Source organism: Muntiacus reevesi, chromosome 12 (assembly GCF_963930625.1).
Source record: "Muntiacus reevesi chromosome 12, mMunRee1.1, whole genome shotgun sequence".
Lineage (NCBI taxonomy): Eukaryota > Metazoa > Chordata > Mammalia > Artiodactyla > Cervidae > Muntiacus > Muntiacus reevesi.
The window spans coordinates 15,795,273-15,811,992 of NC_089260.1; the positions used below are offsets into that span (position 1 = coordinate 15,795,273).

General features: G+C 33.4%; 1 protein-coding gene across 3 annotated transcripts in view; it reads left to right on the forward strand.

Moving 5' to 3' along the window:
• VPS13B (vacuolar protein sorting 13 homolog B) overlaps positions 1-16,720 on the forward strand; it is a 763,389-nt gene that overhangs the window by 45,911 nt on the left and 700,758 nt on the right. For all 3 annotated transcript variants that reach the window (XM_065903113.1, XM_065903114.1, XM_065903112.1), the window contains exons 4-6: positions 2,355-2,475; positions 12,379-12,546; positions 15,717-15,898. In XM_065903113.1, the coding sequence (XP_065759185.1) occupies positions 2,355-2,475; positions 12,379-12,546; positions 15,717-15,898 (471 nt within the window). The remainder of the gene's footprint in view (positions 1-2,354; positions 2,476-12,378; positions 12,547-15,716; positions 15,899-16,720) is intronic.

Below are 16,720 nucleotides of genomic sequence, written 5' to 3' on the forward strand. Positions count from 1 at the left end.
CAACCATATGCTTCAAAAATTAATAGTGTGCTTTTAATGTTAACATTGTGCAGAAGTGTATGACTACAGACATTTTTAAGGATCTAAGTTGAACTAAAAGTAATTACAGTGAGGTTTTATTCACAGTAGTAGTCTTTTAGTATTTAGAGACTATAACATTCCCCAAAATAACAGAAGATGTCATTATAAAGATTGAATAGTGGAGTTGTTTCGTGGAATGAAATGCTGTGAAGTTTGTTTTGCATTAACTTAAAGTGAATATAAGTTCATGCAGAAATTTCTTTCATTGTTTATTATAGCAAATCTTTCAACTTTTTGCTTGTAACAAAGTTTCAGACAGAAATTTTTCCTTTTACTAATGTATGACTAGCATCTGAAGTCATGCCATATTGTAAAAGATTCATTTTTTGTTATTATATAATCCTGTTAGTGGTTGTAGTGAAGAATATTTTTTGTATCCTGAAGGAGGGCCTATCATTGTTCTTATTTGCCTCTAGTATCCTATTAGAATGGTAAATTTAGTAGTTAACCTTTTAGTTCTTGAAATTTTCTCTTCAGATATATAAAAGAGAAAAATGAAATTTATCATCATTCTTTTAAGCATTATAAAATAGTTTTATTGTTGATTAATGAGTTAATTAATGATGCACAGTACACCATCAGTTTCCATTTGTGTTGGAGAGGTGTTTGATCTCTGTTTCCTCATATGCATATCTCAAGCAGAATGTGCTAGTTTAACCTCCCAAAAGGAATAAGGTGATGTCAGATGCTTTTATTTCGTATTACTACCCCATCTATTTCCTTCTTGTAATACCTGTTTTTTTGAAAGAGCAATCTGTGCTTATTTTTTCCATCTTAACTTGTTATTCACCCTTTGATCTGTCTTTTACTTCTCCCACTCCTGTCCCTCTACTGGATTACCAAACCTCCTCTTTTTTTTTTTTTGGTTATTGGCACCCTCCTCCTAATTACCAAGTCTTGAGTGTCAAATAGAATGAAGGTTGAGAACATCTCTATAGTTCTTTACATGACTGCATTTTTATTGAACTAGATCCTGCCTTTAGCTTTTGGTATTGTTCTCCCATCTTAAATGTTTATATTGTGGCTTCCTTTTTTCTTTTGACTGATCATTCTTCTTTGTATGTGCTGTTTTTAGTTTCCCCCATTTAGCCTCTGATATTAACCTAAAACATTCAGTCAGTTTTAATGATCTGATCTCTCTGGTTCTTCCAAATAGAATGACTCTTTGTGTTCCTATTACTTGAAAATAAACAAAAAAGTACTCTTGTAGACTTATATGTGTTTTAAATAGACTCTGAAATCTTTGAGGACAGTTGCTTTTGTAAATCCAGCAATGAACACATAAAAACATTTTATAAATGTTTGTTGAATCAAGTCAGGAAAAGAGTACTCATTCGCGTTGTGTAAATTTCAAAGATATGTATATTTTAAAGTTTTTATGTTATCCACATTAGAAACTAGTTAAACCTCATATTTAATCATCTGAATAATAATAATTCAGTGGACATTGTTAAATGGGTGCCAAGAATTCTTAAGATGATTAAGATTAATCCTTAAAGGTGGGCTGGCTCATTCATATTGAAGTTGGTAAAAACCAATGCAATACTGTAAAGGAATTATCCTTCAATTAATACAAAAAATCTTAAAAAAGTAGACTTCAAAAAAACAAAAAATAAATTATTACCAAGAAAAAAAGATGGGCTTCCTCTGTGGCTCAGTGGAAAAGAATCTTCCTGCAATGCAAGAGACTGGATTCTATCCCTGGGTCCAGAAGATCTCTTGGAGAAGAGCAACCTGCTCAGGTGTTCTTGCCTGGGAAATCCACAGTGGAGCCCGGGGGGCTACAGTTGATGGGGTCCTAGGAGTTGGATACGACTTAGAAAGTAAAACAAATAAAATTACTAATTAAAAAAAAAGTGATTAAGAAGATAGCTTGGATTCTCAACTCACAAAATAGTGAGGGTTTTAGTATATAAACAAATACGTAAAAATTAAAACCCTTTCCATTTATTTCAGATTTTCAAATGGAAAACGTTTAAAAGCTTCAATTGAATTGTCTTCTTTTGCTAAAGCCATATTTGACATTATCAAGTGGTTTGTTTTGATATCAACTAAAGAAACAGTTTCTAATTTTAAACTACTACTTGTTTTAAAAATGCTGTTTAAGAGTGCAAAGTACAAAAATTTTGGTTACATAGGTTTTTATAGCTGAAAAAATAAAGCTGGAAGAGTCTAACATCAATTTTAGTAACCTACATACATTCAACAAAACTTTTTAAAATTTTTGAGTGGTGATTGATAACTTTGCTTTTCTTTCTTCCAAATAAAAATAGGATGACCATGAAAGCTGTGGTTCTAATTCTACCAACCGTAGTACTACTGAGAACACAAAGACATCAGCAAAACCCCGAAGAATTCAACAGGCTGCTCCCACAGATCCTGATTTGCCACCAGGTAACTTCTAAGGGGATTGATAAAACCAAAATTTTGATTGTTACTAATCATTGTTGTAACCCTTTGTAGAATATATATTTTCCATATTTTTTATTGACATCAAGTATTTATATGTCCATTTGCTGCATAACGTCAGAACAGATTGAAAGACATTTGTGAGAGCTTTGGATTCATTCAAGGTTTGGTGCTCGTTTGCTTGAGATTTTCCTTAAGTTTCTTTCTTAAATCCTCTCCAAGCAGTGATTTGCTTCTGAGTAATACTTATAGTCTCTTCATTCCTCTTGCTTCTTGTTAAACAAAGGAATGACACTAAGTTGTTCTCACTTTCTGGAAACTGTAAAATTCACTAACAGAATTACAGAGTTTTGTAACTGGGAGACCATGTCTCTTTTCAGCTCCTGAAATTATTATTTATCTGGAAGAGTAGTGGCTTTCAAATTAACAGTTTCTTGATAAATATTTAATGAAGGAAAATAACGCAAAAAGCAGTGATTGTTATATGATGGCTCTATGGCCAAAGTGCATTGCTGCCTTTTTACAGTTAGCAGCTACCAGTCACATCTCTTTCAGTTTCATTTATGAGTTACTTTTTTTTAATTTGAGGTATAGCTGACTTTGGTATACACTTGTTCTCTGCCCAAAACTTTGTAAGCTTTCTGCTGGATTCAAACCAGTTACTTTTTGACCATCTTCTGGCACCATATACTTTACTTGTAAGAGGTTGGCATTAGTTGCATCATTTCATAGCCCTCCTGTCTCAAATGTAGGTTCTAAATTACATTTCAATTGAGCGTATTTAACTAGTGTTATTGTGATGTTATTACTGATGCTTTGTGTTCTTAGGAACTTTACCTAACAGGTCTCACTATTCCCTCTGGCTTTAGAATAAATAGATTAATTGCTATGACTGGAGAAGGTGCTAAAAGAAGTTATTTTACTTCTGAATGTTTCTAATTCTTCTTAGAGTAGTGTGATGTTTACAGCACTTGATAAATTTTTTACTTAATTATTAACTCCTTGGGAGAAATCCCTGGTGAATTTAATTAAACTGTAAATTAAATTAAGCTATAGCTTATTCTTATTTGTTAAATGGGCAACCCCTATGTCCCTCCAAATTTCTGACTACATATCCCTGTAAAGTTTCTGAAGCCAACTCCTTGTATAGAACTCTCTCCATCAGTATCCTGGCAAAGAATCAGTTTGAGGTTTAACTGTTGAGTTTCATGACATTTTTTTTCTTTTAGGAAAGAACTTGTTTAAGAAAAATTTAAAGCTTTTGTCAGTTGTTGATTTCACCAATAAAAATCTTTTATGGGCTTACGTACATGTACTCGAAATAGGTTCCTTACTTTTAATGATTCTTCAGAGTCTGTTGGAATTTACACTGATACTCAGGATGAGAACTGACCTATTTTTAGAAGTATAAAACATAAAAACAAACGTAGCATAAAATGTCCTATTTTTAGTGTCAGAAACAGAGCTGTTTTCTACTGAACTACTTGGGGTGGCTTTTGGGTTAATGTGCTTTTCTGCCTTACCTAATAGGAGGACTTGGTCCTTTTTCATGCTGACATAAATCACAGTTAAAGAAGTTGCTTTAGGAAGTAACTGAACTTGTTAGGTAGTTACTGGGAGGCTGAGCAGCTAAATTTAATATTGCCAAAGGAAAGAAAAGGGATAATTTGAGAATCCGGTTGGATAATGGTAAATCATTTTATTTAAAGATTAACTCATATGGTTATTTGTGGACTCATTTCTGTAATATTATCCTGCCTGGAAATTATATTAAAGTTCTTTCATGGTAGAAATGAATTCCTGTTCTCAAAATTCTTGGGCAAAGTTATTCTTCCAGCATCTGTGGTTATAGTTTTGGAATTCAAACATTTACGTAGATTCAGAATTGCTTTTTTGAGAAAAGTTTTGGTGTTGCCAATAATTGTTTTGTATCGTGAAGGATGGGCACCTCTCCAATAGGAAAGGAACAGCAAGTCGATATCTCATTTTCTTTGCAATTTCTGATCTTGTTGTCTGGAACAGTCTTTTTCAGATTATGCATCCTGACCAGTGAGTGTATTGTGAAAGCAGTTTAGTGGGTCATGGAGCGCATCTAAAATATATATAGCGTAGACTGGAAAACCTCAGTGTGTGACATGTAGTAGAGGTTGATCGTATTTCAAGAGACTTACACATATGTGTGCTTATTCTGGGTTATGATGTAATATTTCTTGCTGGGAGAGAGGTCAAAAGAGTTTGAATCTGACTGAGTTGAACCATTCACATTTACTTTCAGTTAATATATAGGCTGGAACCTTCAATAACTGCTAATAATAATAACAGGTTGAGTTGTGGGCCCAAGATATTCAGTAAGATATATTGACAGTTCCTATTTAGAGGAAAGTTTAAGAATGTTTCATTTCTTTCTTTCTTCCTTCATGCTTTCCTCAGTAGTCTCTGCACTTTATCTAGCTTAGAAATGGGATCACTTTTAATTGATTCTGTAGTCCTCTGCTTTCTAAAGTGTACAGCCTTTGGATTTTTCGAAGGTCATTGTAAGAAGCCAGCCTTTTATGCACTGCCTCTACATTTTCTCTAAAATGGCTTTAATTTATTCAGGGCTTCTTAATTGATTTTTTTTCTGATTAAATATTTTTTCATTAAATATTTTTTCTACTTATTTGGTCAAGAAGCTCAGATAAATTTTGTGTTCCAGTGCATAGTTCCTTTTTCTTTTGTCATATAATTGTCTCTCCCATTGTTTTCTCCTTACCTTTTTACTCAGAATATATATGTATATGTATGTATACACGTGCAGCGTTTGATAGAAATATTAAGGGTATAGAGAAACTAAAAATCATGCCCACTGGGTCTGAAGTGACCTAGATGTCTTTGATATTCATCATCTATCATGGAGGTTAGCAAATATCTTCTGTGAAGACCCAATTATTAAATATTTTAAGCTTTGCAAGCCATGTATTTTCTGTTACAGCTGTTCCACTTTTCTGATGTACTGGTGAAATCAGTCATAAACTGTAAATAAATTAATGTTTGTGATTGTGTTCCAATAAAACTATAAAAACAGATGGCACAGCCTCATTTGGTCAGCCCCTGATCTAATACAATGTCTGGTTCTTAATAGCCATTTATGTATTTACTGCATTGCACAAAAACTCAACTACACAAAATCACACAGAGTTTTCAGACTCTGATAATCAGGGTCATAGTGTCCTTGAAATGTAGAAGGAGGAGCTACTTCAGACGTTTCTGGTTTAGCTGGCTATCTTTTTTGGGATGTGGACCCTTGAAAATCTTTTGAAATAGTTATAGACCCATGTATGCAAATATAAAATTTGCATGTTACTTTAGGATATTCACATACTATATAGGCCCCAGCTGAGCCTCTGATCTAGCTTTTATTTTATGGATGAGAAAATGGCAACTTAGATATCTTGATGTAGATGATGAATACCTTATTATAATTTGTAATACCTGTGGTATATGGCTTCCCAGGTGGCTCAGTGGTAAAGAATCTGTCTGCTAATACAGGAGAAGCGGGTTTGATCCCCGGATCAGGAAGATCTCTTGGAGGAGGAAATGGCAACTCACTGTAGTATTCTTGCCTGGAAGATCCCATGGACAGAGGAGCCTGGAGGGTTGCAGTCCATGGGGTTGCAGTCGGACATGATTTAGTGACTGAACATGCACACACCTGTGGTATACGTGAGGTGTACCTTGTTAAATTAGTAGTCATTTAATCAAGGTTTTGTCTTCTGCCGAAAATACCGAATATGAAATGGAAGCTGTGTTGCGTGTCTGTGTGTTTGCTTGCCTAATGCTTGTCACCTTAGGCTGGTTAGGGCTTGGTTTTTTGAAAACAATCTCTTGTAGGGAGTTTAATAATAGCTGAAGAATATATCAGATAATTTAAGAATATTTGTAATGTATCAACTGTTCAAGAGCCTGAACCAAAAATGGTGATGTATTATTCTAGAAGATAGCACAATCATTTCTTATCCACTTGCAGAAGCTCAGCAATTTAAACTCTCATCACTGTGCCTTTCTGGAACATTTAAGAATAGAGTACCTTGTTGTAAATGAAAAAGAAATGCATAGCTTATTTTACGTTTTCTATTTTTATGCTTTTATTATTGTAACATTTTTTATTAACATTTTCAGGGAAAACTTAAAGAAGTGACCAATTGTGTAAGTTAAGTTAGTGTTAACTGGAGGACACATTAACATAAATTTCAGGGAATTAGCACGACAAAAATGTTATGTTTTCTTTGTGTACCAGTTAAAGTCAGTATTGTATCAGAAGCCCAGACTCCCTTTATCCAGAGGCTCTGCTGTTCCCTACCCAGGTTTTGAATTGTAGTTTTCAGCTTTTTCAAGAGGGTGCTCTGAAGGAGACTTGTCCACTTCTTGCTACCCCCAGGTTGAAAGTGATGTATATTCTTCTCAAATTTCATTGAGGAAAATTATTTTTATTGATGTTATGTATGTTTTAGAGTCATATTGCAGTAACAGTTCTGTATTCTGAAAGGGGAAGCACAGATATTGATGGGTAGCTAGCCATTTCTGCCATACAGGTGTTGTTTCTCTTTAATATACTTGTTGCAGACAACCTGAAAACTAATCCCAGCAGCATAAAACCCGAGACTGCCAGCCACGTGGCAGAGCTGTTCTCCTGGGTTCCCTACCCTCCTACTCTCTACCCGGGTGCCCTTTCCCAATAAAATCTCTTGCTTTGTCAGCACATGTGTCTCCTCGGACAATTCATTTCCGAGTGTTGTTAGACAAAAGCCCAGTTTTGGGCCCTGGAAGGGGGGAGTCCCCCTTCCTGCAACATACTGACAAAGTACAGTATGAGTTTGTCAATAACCTTTAAGATATCTAACATTTATGCTTTGTTCATAACAGAAAAAAGTGATAACTAGAGAGTTTTTAACTTCATTCTGACTAGATTGAATTTCAAATATTGCTTAATGGAGGCAGACTGTTAAGTTCCCTAAATCTGATGCTGAAGCAGCTAGTTGAAGGCTGTCTTTGCCCCAGGGGATATTGTAAACTACTAATTACAGTGCAAAACCAGAGCAAAGAGCTCTAAGGAAGCGCAATTAATGCTTTTGGGATATTAAAAGGAAGGAGCAATTATGTCCAGGTATGTGTGTCCTCTGACACACAAAGGTAAAATGGAGAGGTAAGAAAGATTGAAAGTGAAAGGATGGGAAATGGCATAGGAGACAAGTACTATCCAAAAATAAAATCAGCCAAAATAAAACTTTATGCAAGAACATTGATGGCCAGATGCTGAGTTATATTAAAAGGTACAGTTCTCGAAACAATATATGATGAATTTTTATGTACTTAACAACCTACCTTTGAAATGTGGTAGATCAAGCAGGACCCCCCCTCCCCCAAAAAAAAATCCCCAAACTGGATCTTTAAAAATTGACAGGATTATTTTATAGAAACATAAAACTGTTCCCAGCAGGTAAGACAGTGTATATTTTTTTGATGTACACATTTGGTATCTGTAGACACTGAAAAAGACTTGGTTAAAAAGGTCTTGAAAAATTTCAGAGATTCATTATCATAAAGACCATCCTCTCTGACCACAATACAATTAAATTAGAATAACTACTCATATGTTTGACTCGATCGCTGCAGTTTTATTATTTGTTTTTTCTTTGTAAGCTCTGATTTTCATTTTTCTATTTCCCCTCTCATGCTAATTGTTTACTTTTCAGTGTCCTGAAATAACTGCTCCATACTTTCTAGGTTTTGTGACTGTTTTCAGTGAAAAAGAATGGAATATGCTTACTTTTATGTTGCTTAGGACTGGAACCTGTTAACATTTTGATGTACAACCTTTTGGAGACATTTTGTGTGTGTGTGTGTGTGCGTGCGCGCGCATGCATATACACATACACTTGTACATTTTCTTTTGTAATTTGCATTTTTTAATGTTAGGAACATGTTTCAAGGACATTAATTTTTTCATATTAAACAAAAAAATTTAGCTGCACCAGGTCTTAGTTGTGGTACAGAGGATCTCTTTCAGTTGTGGCATGCAGGATCTAGTTCCCAGACGAGGGACTGAACCCTGGTCTCCTGCACTGGGAGCATAGAGTGCTAGCCACTGGATCACCAGGGAAGTTCCCTTTTTCACATTGTTATTTTAATCATTAGCATGTATTATATTGTGTTCCACAGTTTGTTTAATCAACTCCTTTTTGTTAGTTTTTTGGGTTATTTTTCATTTTCTGTTTTGTAAAATTCTCTGACAACATACTGGCATGTAAATCTTTGCACATACCTCTGTTTAGTCTATAGCATCAAAATTTGTGAATGATTTTAAAGTTTTGACATGTATGACCAAATTATTCCCTGTGAAAAATTTAACAGTTTTTTCTTACAAGCACATTTTTAGCCCAATGCTGTTTTTCACTATTGTATTTCTTTGAATCTTTTATAGGTGGAAAATGCTATTTTATTTTTTATTACTAAGTGGAATTATTAATTTTTTTTACCATGTTATTCTCCTGTTGTTTTGTGATGTAGAAAAGCTAACTTTTGCATTTTGTTAGCTGATCGATATTCAGTATTTTTCAGTTATATCTTTTCGATTTTCTATATAAAAAACAGTCATCTTCATGTAACGATAATTTTGTGTTCTTCGTGTCAGTACTTACACTGATTTCTCTTTTGTACCCTAATTTAGTTGTTTATGACTTCTGTGACTATCTTAAATAATAAGACTGATAAGTATCTTCAACTCATTGCTGTTTTCCTTAGCTCCTACAGTAGCTGCCCTAAGTTATCTTTTAGTTACCAAAACTGACAGATTTTAAAAAATTATTATTGAACTTCTCTACTGCATTACCAATAGGAATTCTTAATCTTAACCTTCTAAAAATTTTTTTTTTCATTTATTTTTATTAGTTGGAGGCTTATTACTTTACAATATTATAGTGGTTTTTGTCATACATTGACATGAATCAGCCATGGAGTTACACGTATTCCCCATCTCGATCCCCCCTCCCACCTCCCTCTCTCCCCGATCCCTTTGGGTCTTCCCAGTGCACCAGCCTCGAGCACTTGTCTCATGCATCCAACCTGGGCTGGTGATCTGTTTCACCCTAGATAATATACATGTTTCGATGCTATTCTCTCGAAACATCCCACCCTCGCCTTCTCCTACAGAGTCCAAAAGTCTGTTCTGTACATCTATGTCTCTCTTTCTGTTTTGCATATAGGGTTATCATTACCCTCTTTCTAAATTCCATATATATGTGTTAGTATACTGTAATGGTCTTTCTGGCTTACTTCACTCTGTATAATGGGCTCCAGTTTCATCCATCTCATTAGAACTGATTCAAATGAATTCTTTTTAATGGCTGAGTAATATTCCATGGTGTATATGTACCACAGCTTCCTTATCCTTTTGTCTGCTGATGGGCATCTAGGTTGCTTCCATGTCCTGGCTATTATAAACAGTGCTGCGATGAACATTGGGGTGCACGTCTCTCTTTCAGATCTGGTTTCCTTGGTGTGTATGCCCAGAAATGGGATTGCTGGGTCATATGGCGGTTCTGTTTCCAGTTTTTTAAGGAATCTCCACACTGTTCTCCATAGCGGCTGTACTAGTTAGCATTCCCACCAACAGTGTAAGAGGGTTCCCTTTTCTCCACACCCTCTCCAGCATTTATTGCTTGTAGACTTTTGGATAGCAGCCATCCTGACTGGCGTGTAATGGTACCTCATTGTGGTTTTGATTTGCATTTCTCTAAAATGTTTTATTTTGAAATAATTTCAGCCTTCCAAAAAAGGCAAGAACATTACAGAGAATGTACTTTTCCTTTAATTATTTGAGCATAAGTTGCTTATATCATGCTTCAGTAACCCCAGCTAAATTTTACACCAAAAACTTGATCAGTAAGTTTTTAGGTACTGTAACCAAGTCATCAACCATGGAATTTCTGTTTTTGAGCAACTTGGTTTCCTAGTGACCATGTTAGGGCAAATACTGTCTGTGTGTAAAGCAGGTTTGTAAAACAAGCTTTTTTGTTTTTAGTCACTAAGTTGTGTCCGACTATATTGCAACCCTATGGACTGTAGCCCACCAGGCTCCTCTGTTCATGGAATTTTCCAGGCAAGAATACTGGAGTGGGTAGCAGTCATTCCCTTCTTCAGGGGATCTTCCTGATCCAGAGATCGAACCTGGGTCTCCACCATTGCAGGCGGGTTTTTTACCGTCTAAGCCATCAGGGAAGCTCTCTTTTTAAATACTTGACTATTTTACTGTGGTGAATTGGCTTATTCATCTCAGCTTGTATAATGGGCAACTGAGAGAAGGTATTGATATGTAGATGAAAAATCCATCAGTTTTTCTGTCAGTTACAATACATTTATAGTATTATGTTTCTGTCACTATTTTACATGATATGTTTTCTGAGAGTCACTGCCCTTCTCCCCCTTCTTTTTCTTCCTCCCCCCACAATAAAAACTCATGAACTCTTAAGTGGTTTTTATGAATTCTTTATTCATGACAGGTTTTCAGAAATAGGAAAATCAGTATTAGTCATGCTTTTTGACTTCTCAGAAGCTGTTTATTTTTAACATCTGTGTTGAATAGTGATAGCATGAGGGAAGTATACATTTTAAGGGTGAGCATTTTGATACTTAAAGTTTATTTTTGAAGCTTAATTTATGTATCATTTTAGCATCTATCTTCCCTGGTACAATAATGTCTGAAACCTTATCTTACTGATACTTCGTGTGTTAATTTTGTAGCATATGATAATTGACACTTTAAAAGCTGCTAATATGAGAAAAACTTGAATTTAGTCATTGTACATTTCTTTTCTATTTGTATCCATTCGGAATGAGTGAAGAAATTGGTTTTTGCAAGCATGTTATGGTTGAATAACTTTAAATAAGTTTTCTTGGAGCAGGCTTCAGTGTAGGTGTTAGCAGTGTTAGCTGCTGACAAGTTGATTCTGTTCTGTCCAGTAAACTTATGGTTTAAAGAGTATAAGCAGATAGTTATTTAATTAAACAGCTATTTTTATATAGATTTTACAGTGGGAAATACATTTGAATAGTTTTTAATCTTTTTCTGTCTTTTTAAATGCTATTTATGCTTAGTTTTATTTATATTTCCTATTAAATTCCTCAGTAATATATCTGTATATACTTACTGTGTGAAAAACTTCTGATATTATGAGTTCCTGTTATGCTTTTATATGCTCTCTTTCTTTCCCTACTTTTCTCTTTTGTCTTCATCTTTGTGCTCTTTTCCCTCTCTTTCTTTTAGTACTTTCTGTATTTTCTTCCTCAGTCATATTCTCCCTTTCCCGTGTCACTATTATGCATTATTAAGTAGAAGTAGTCACATTCATTGTGATGGTCATGTTTCTTTTATCTTCCTTCCTCGAGGCCTAGTTTTTGAGTATTTTAATGGCTATTTAAAAGTAGGAAGAGAAGATGGTAGCTGAAAAAACAACCTTAAAGAAGTTTTTCTTCTTATATATTGTATAATCAGTATACAGTAACATTGTTTCATTTGAGAAAATGTTTATAAAATGGGCAGAAATCAAAGTACTTGTAGATTAGGATGGCCTTTGAATGAGATCTAGTATTATGTTAAAAAGGTGTGGCTTCTATGATTTCTCTAGTACGTGAAACTTCATGATGCACAACTTCTTTGCAGCGGTGTTTGTTGAGAAGGATTTGGTACTTATTAACTCTTTGATCAGCTTATTTCCCTATCTGAATGTTGGTTTTGTCATAGCAAAAGATGCTAAATGATACTCATTGTTCATGTACATTAAGTTCAGTAACATTTTAAGAATAATTATTGATTTAGCATCTGATTGGAATCTTTTTTCCCCTATTTTATAGGCTATGTACAGAGTCTGATCAGACGAGTTGTAAATAATGTAAATATTGTTATAAATAATCTGATACTAAAATATGTTGAAGATGATATTGTCCTTTCAGTCAACATCACATCTGCAGAATGCTATACAGTAGGTGAATTGTGGGATCGTGCATTCATGGATATTTCTGGTGAGTAAACATCAAGATTAGTATAGCTTTTTCTTCTGTTGAAACATTTATCTTGGATTCTAAGCCTTTTTTGAGCCACCAGGCTCTTTGCTAGTCTACTGAAAGCTTTATATCTTCATCCTGAAAAAAATGCACATATATTAAATTTAGCATACAATTATAGGCGATTATTAGACTGTCAGATGAAAAAATCTGACTTATTTTCTAATACTGTTAATTTTTATTCTTATGCATGTTTCAAATGTTAATATCATATTTTACAGTACTGTGGGTTGAAGGAATAGAAATTAATAGTTAAAATTTTGAATGTTTTTGAAAGAGGAAAGGGAATGTGTTGCTTTTACATAAATCAGTCATGGCAAAACTGTGTATCTGACTGTATGTTTTAGATTTGTATGCTGCAGAGCATATTTGGGATTTTTGGCTTATCACAAAGCTTCCTTTATTATGTGCTGCATTTCCTTATGCTTATATTAAAAGAACTATTAAATAATAATATATTTTTAATAACTGCCAAATGCTCTTTATTTTGTATATTATGTTCGGCATGGAAGGTGGGCCTGTTGTGAAGCCTTGAAAATACAGCTGGGAAAAAATTAGTGCTGCTGCTCTGCTAGAGGACGTAACAGTCTAAAAAGTTACAGTGCTTTTTGATACACGTTCTGATATGGTAGGGAGTGGTATTTTTGGAAAATAGAGTAAGGAGGCCATTGTGAATGCCTTTTATCTGTGATTTGCCATTGTACATAATTTGTAAAGTTGCTGGCACTAAAGTTAGATTACCTGAGTTTGAATCTTAACTCTCCCAACTTCATAAAGGTGTATGATCTTGTGTGAGTTACTTTGCGGTTTCTTATTTTCCTCAAATACATACCATAGCATAAAAGTATTTGGTACATAGTCAGTGCTCATAGAGTGAGCTGCTATTATTATTATTTAAATTAATTTTCTCAGATTCTCTTTACAGTTCCATAAAGTGATATCCTTTCTCATTGGTTTAGTTTTGTATTCATTTTTTTAAGTCCTAGTTACAAGAAAGCAAAGTGAAATTGAATCTCAAGGTTTCCTAACTCACCTTGTTAAGGCATACAAATAAGAACTAGAAGAACTGAAATACAGTTGTTTTGTGTGTTCTTTAAGGTTTGGCCTTCACATTTTAAAAATGAAAAATAATCCTGATATTGCAGCTCTGTTGTAAGGTATAAATAAGAGCATGCAAAAACCCAAGCTGGTTTCTGAGATATTGTCAGTGCCTCTAAAAGGGGAAGCAGTATCTAATCTACTTCAGAAGTTAAAGGATTAAAACAAAATAGTTAAGGAAGAATGAAGTCTTCATATATGGTAAAACATGGATGAATCTTGAAAACATTATACATGCACGTAAGCATTTCTTTAAGACATACATAGTACTTAGGAGTGGGTTTGTTAGGAGGATATGCAAATGTTCACATTTTCAAAATAATGCAGAGTCTTTTTCTACAGTGCTTGTTAGGTGAGCATAATTATTACCCTCATTTTATAGATTGGATTGTAGCACATTATCTGAAAATACCAGAAGTAGAATTCATTTTGTATGTTTTTAAGATAGTTCCTATTAGTGTTTAGGAAAGTATTTTTCAAAACTTAATCCTTTTCACTTTCACAGAAACATTTTCTAGAATATCCTTGAAATATGATCACTTTAGCATAAAGTGATTCTTATAGCTTAATGGAGAAGAACATGTGCTCTGGAGTAAGGTTTTCAGAGTTTGAATTATAGCTCTGCTCTTTATAAACTGTCTGAAAAGACAAATTATTTATCCTTATTGTGCCTTCATTCCACAGCTTTTAAACAGAGCCATATAGATACTATAAGAAAGAAGGACTGCAAAAGATTTAGTGTACTGTCTAATGGCAAATACTCAGTGAATTATAATTAATATAAAGAGGGAAGAAAGCATCTAGAGGGTTTCTTTCATTTCTTCTTATGATAATTTCTTTGCTGTTTTGATAATTTCTTTAATTTGTGTACATGTATATAATAGTAACTAAATCATTTATGTACTGTATAACATGAAATAATGTGGTTTGTATTTTTTTCAGCTAAAAAATTTAAAATTTATTTCCTTAATAAAACCTTACTATTTTCATACATATATATACTTTTTACATGTCTTAAAAACTTAAATCCAAAAGAAGAAAACAAAATTAAATGCTGAATTAATTAGAAGTTGCCAGGATGTACTCAGAAATAGAATGGACTAAAATATAGTTTATTGTTTTGAAGATTGCCATGGCCATAGTGTATGGATAGTTGTTAACTTAAAATCACTGACTAGGTAGATTTGGGCCTGATATTTATCGAGGAATTATTGTTAGAAATAAATTTTCTAAAGGTTTTGTTCTCTAGTTTGATACTTTACCAGCAATTGTTTCCATTTTTATTCCTTGAAAAGAAACTTTATAACATTACTGGTAATTTGGTAATTTCTTCATTAGTCATTATTTAAAAACATGTTGGCCACTAGAATTTTCTGTGATGATGGAGATGTTTTACATTTTACTGTCCAGTAAACTGTATGTAACTGTATGTGGCTTTTGAGTACATGCAATGTGGCTAATGCAGCCAAGGACCTGAAATTTTATTTTCGTATAATGTTAATTAATTCACAGGTAAGTTTAAGTAACACTGTATTGATGGTGGCTACCATATTGAAGAGTGCAAGCTTTGAGAACAGCAGTAAGTTTTTCAGTGGAGAAATAAATGTTAAATAAGTGACTATTACTCAAATGTTTTTATAATGTGGTTTTTCAAGAATTTTATTGTTATATAATATTCCATTGCAGATAGTGAAATGTAGAAAAATTTTTATAAACTTTGTCTTAAATTTGTAGTTGGGAGTCAAGCAAATTGGGGACAAGCTGCTTCATTTTTTTGACTTCTATTTGATTCTTCATACATTAAATGGGGATTATTGTGCCTATTTCATATTATTATTGGAAGCTTTCAGTGATACAGTAAATGTGAAGTTCTGTTCATAGGTGCTGACAGTCCTGTATTAAATGCTTTATTAATCTCATTTCTGCTATTACTTTTTTTTTTTTTATTACTGTTACACTAATAAATAATTGCCTTTTTTTTTCCTTGTAACTTTACTTTTTACTTAAAATGTTTTTCTTTTTTCTTTTAGCAACTGATCTGGTGTTGAGAAAGGTTATCAATTTTTCTGACTGTACAGTTTGTCTTGATAAACGAAATGCCAGTGGTAAAATAGAATTCTACCAGGATCCTTTATTGTACAAGTGTTCCTTCAGAACTCGTCTGCATTTTACATATGATAACCTAAATTCCAAGATGCCATCTGTTATAAAAGTAGGTGTTTCTTTTCCTAGTAGTCAAGTTGCATGTTTCTATTTTATTTATTGATTGTTATACATACTAATCATTGTTAAAAAAGCAATGAGGAAATTAACCTCAAACATACAATGTAAAAAAGTTTTGTTTATATTATAACTTTTATGTTATTATGTATTATAACTTTTTTTCATTTTGTGTTCTAATAGAGATATTTGGGGGACAACTTTTTTTTTCCTGTGACTGTAGATTCTGTTTTAGTTTGTCCAGCTGATTGTTAGTGTTTTTCTCTTCAATTAGATAGAGGAGATCATATCAAAAAGTGTGTTTATACCCACGGTGGACTGAATATTAGTCTGTATTTCAATCCTTACAAATTTTTCATCTGATAATAGTTTCTGACCCTTGTTTTTCTTAGATAACTTTATCAGACTTAATTTGCTTGTCTATTTATTGGTTAAGAAATTTTAGTTGTCCATGGTTTCATATTGTGATTAAAATCTTAGGAATAGTGAATGTTTCAGTAATGTCTTTGATCCATGTGAAAATTTGTTCTCCAGGTATTGGCAAATATTTTTAGTATGTATAGTTATTCTCTAAGTATAAATTTTGTGTTGTTTTATTGCATAAAAATTTTCTATACCTCTTATCTGTCTATTTGTCTATATTTGAAAAAGAATTCACACAGTGACTTGTGATCTTGTTAACTAAGTTTTCACATGGAGTAAATTTTTATTATTGAATTATAAGCTTTTGTACTGTAATGAAAAAACCAGTCCTAAGTCTGAACACTGATACTGATCACTGCTTGTTTTGGCGTGGCTATATAAATTATTTATT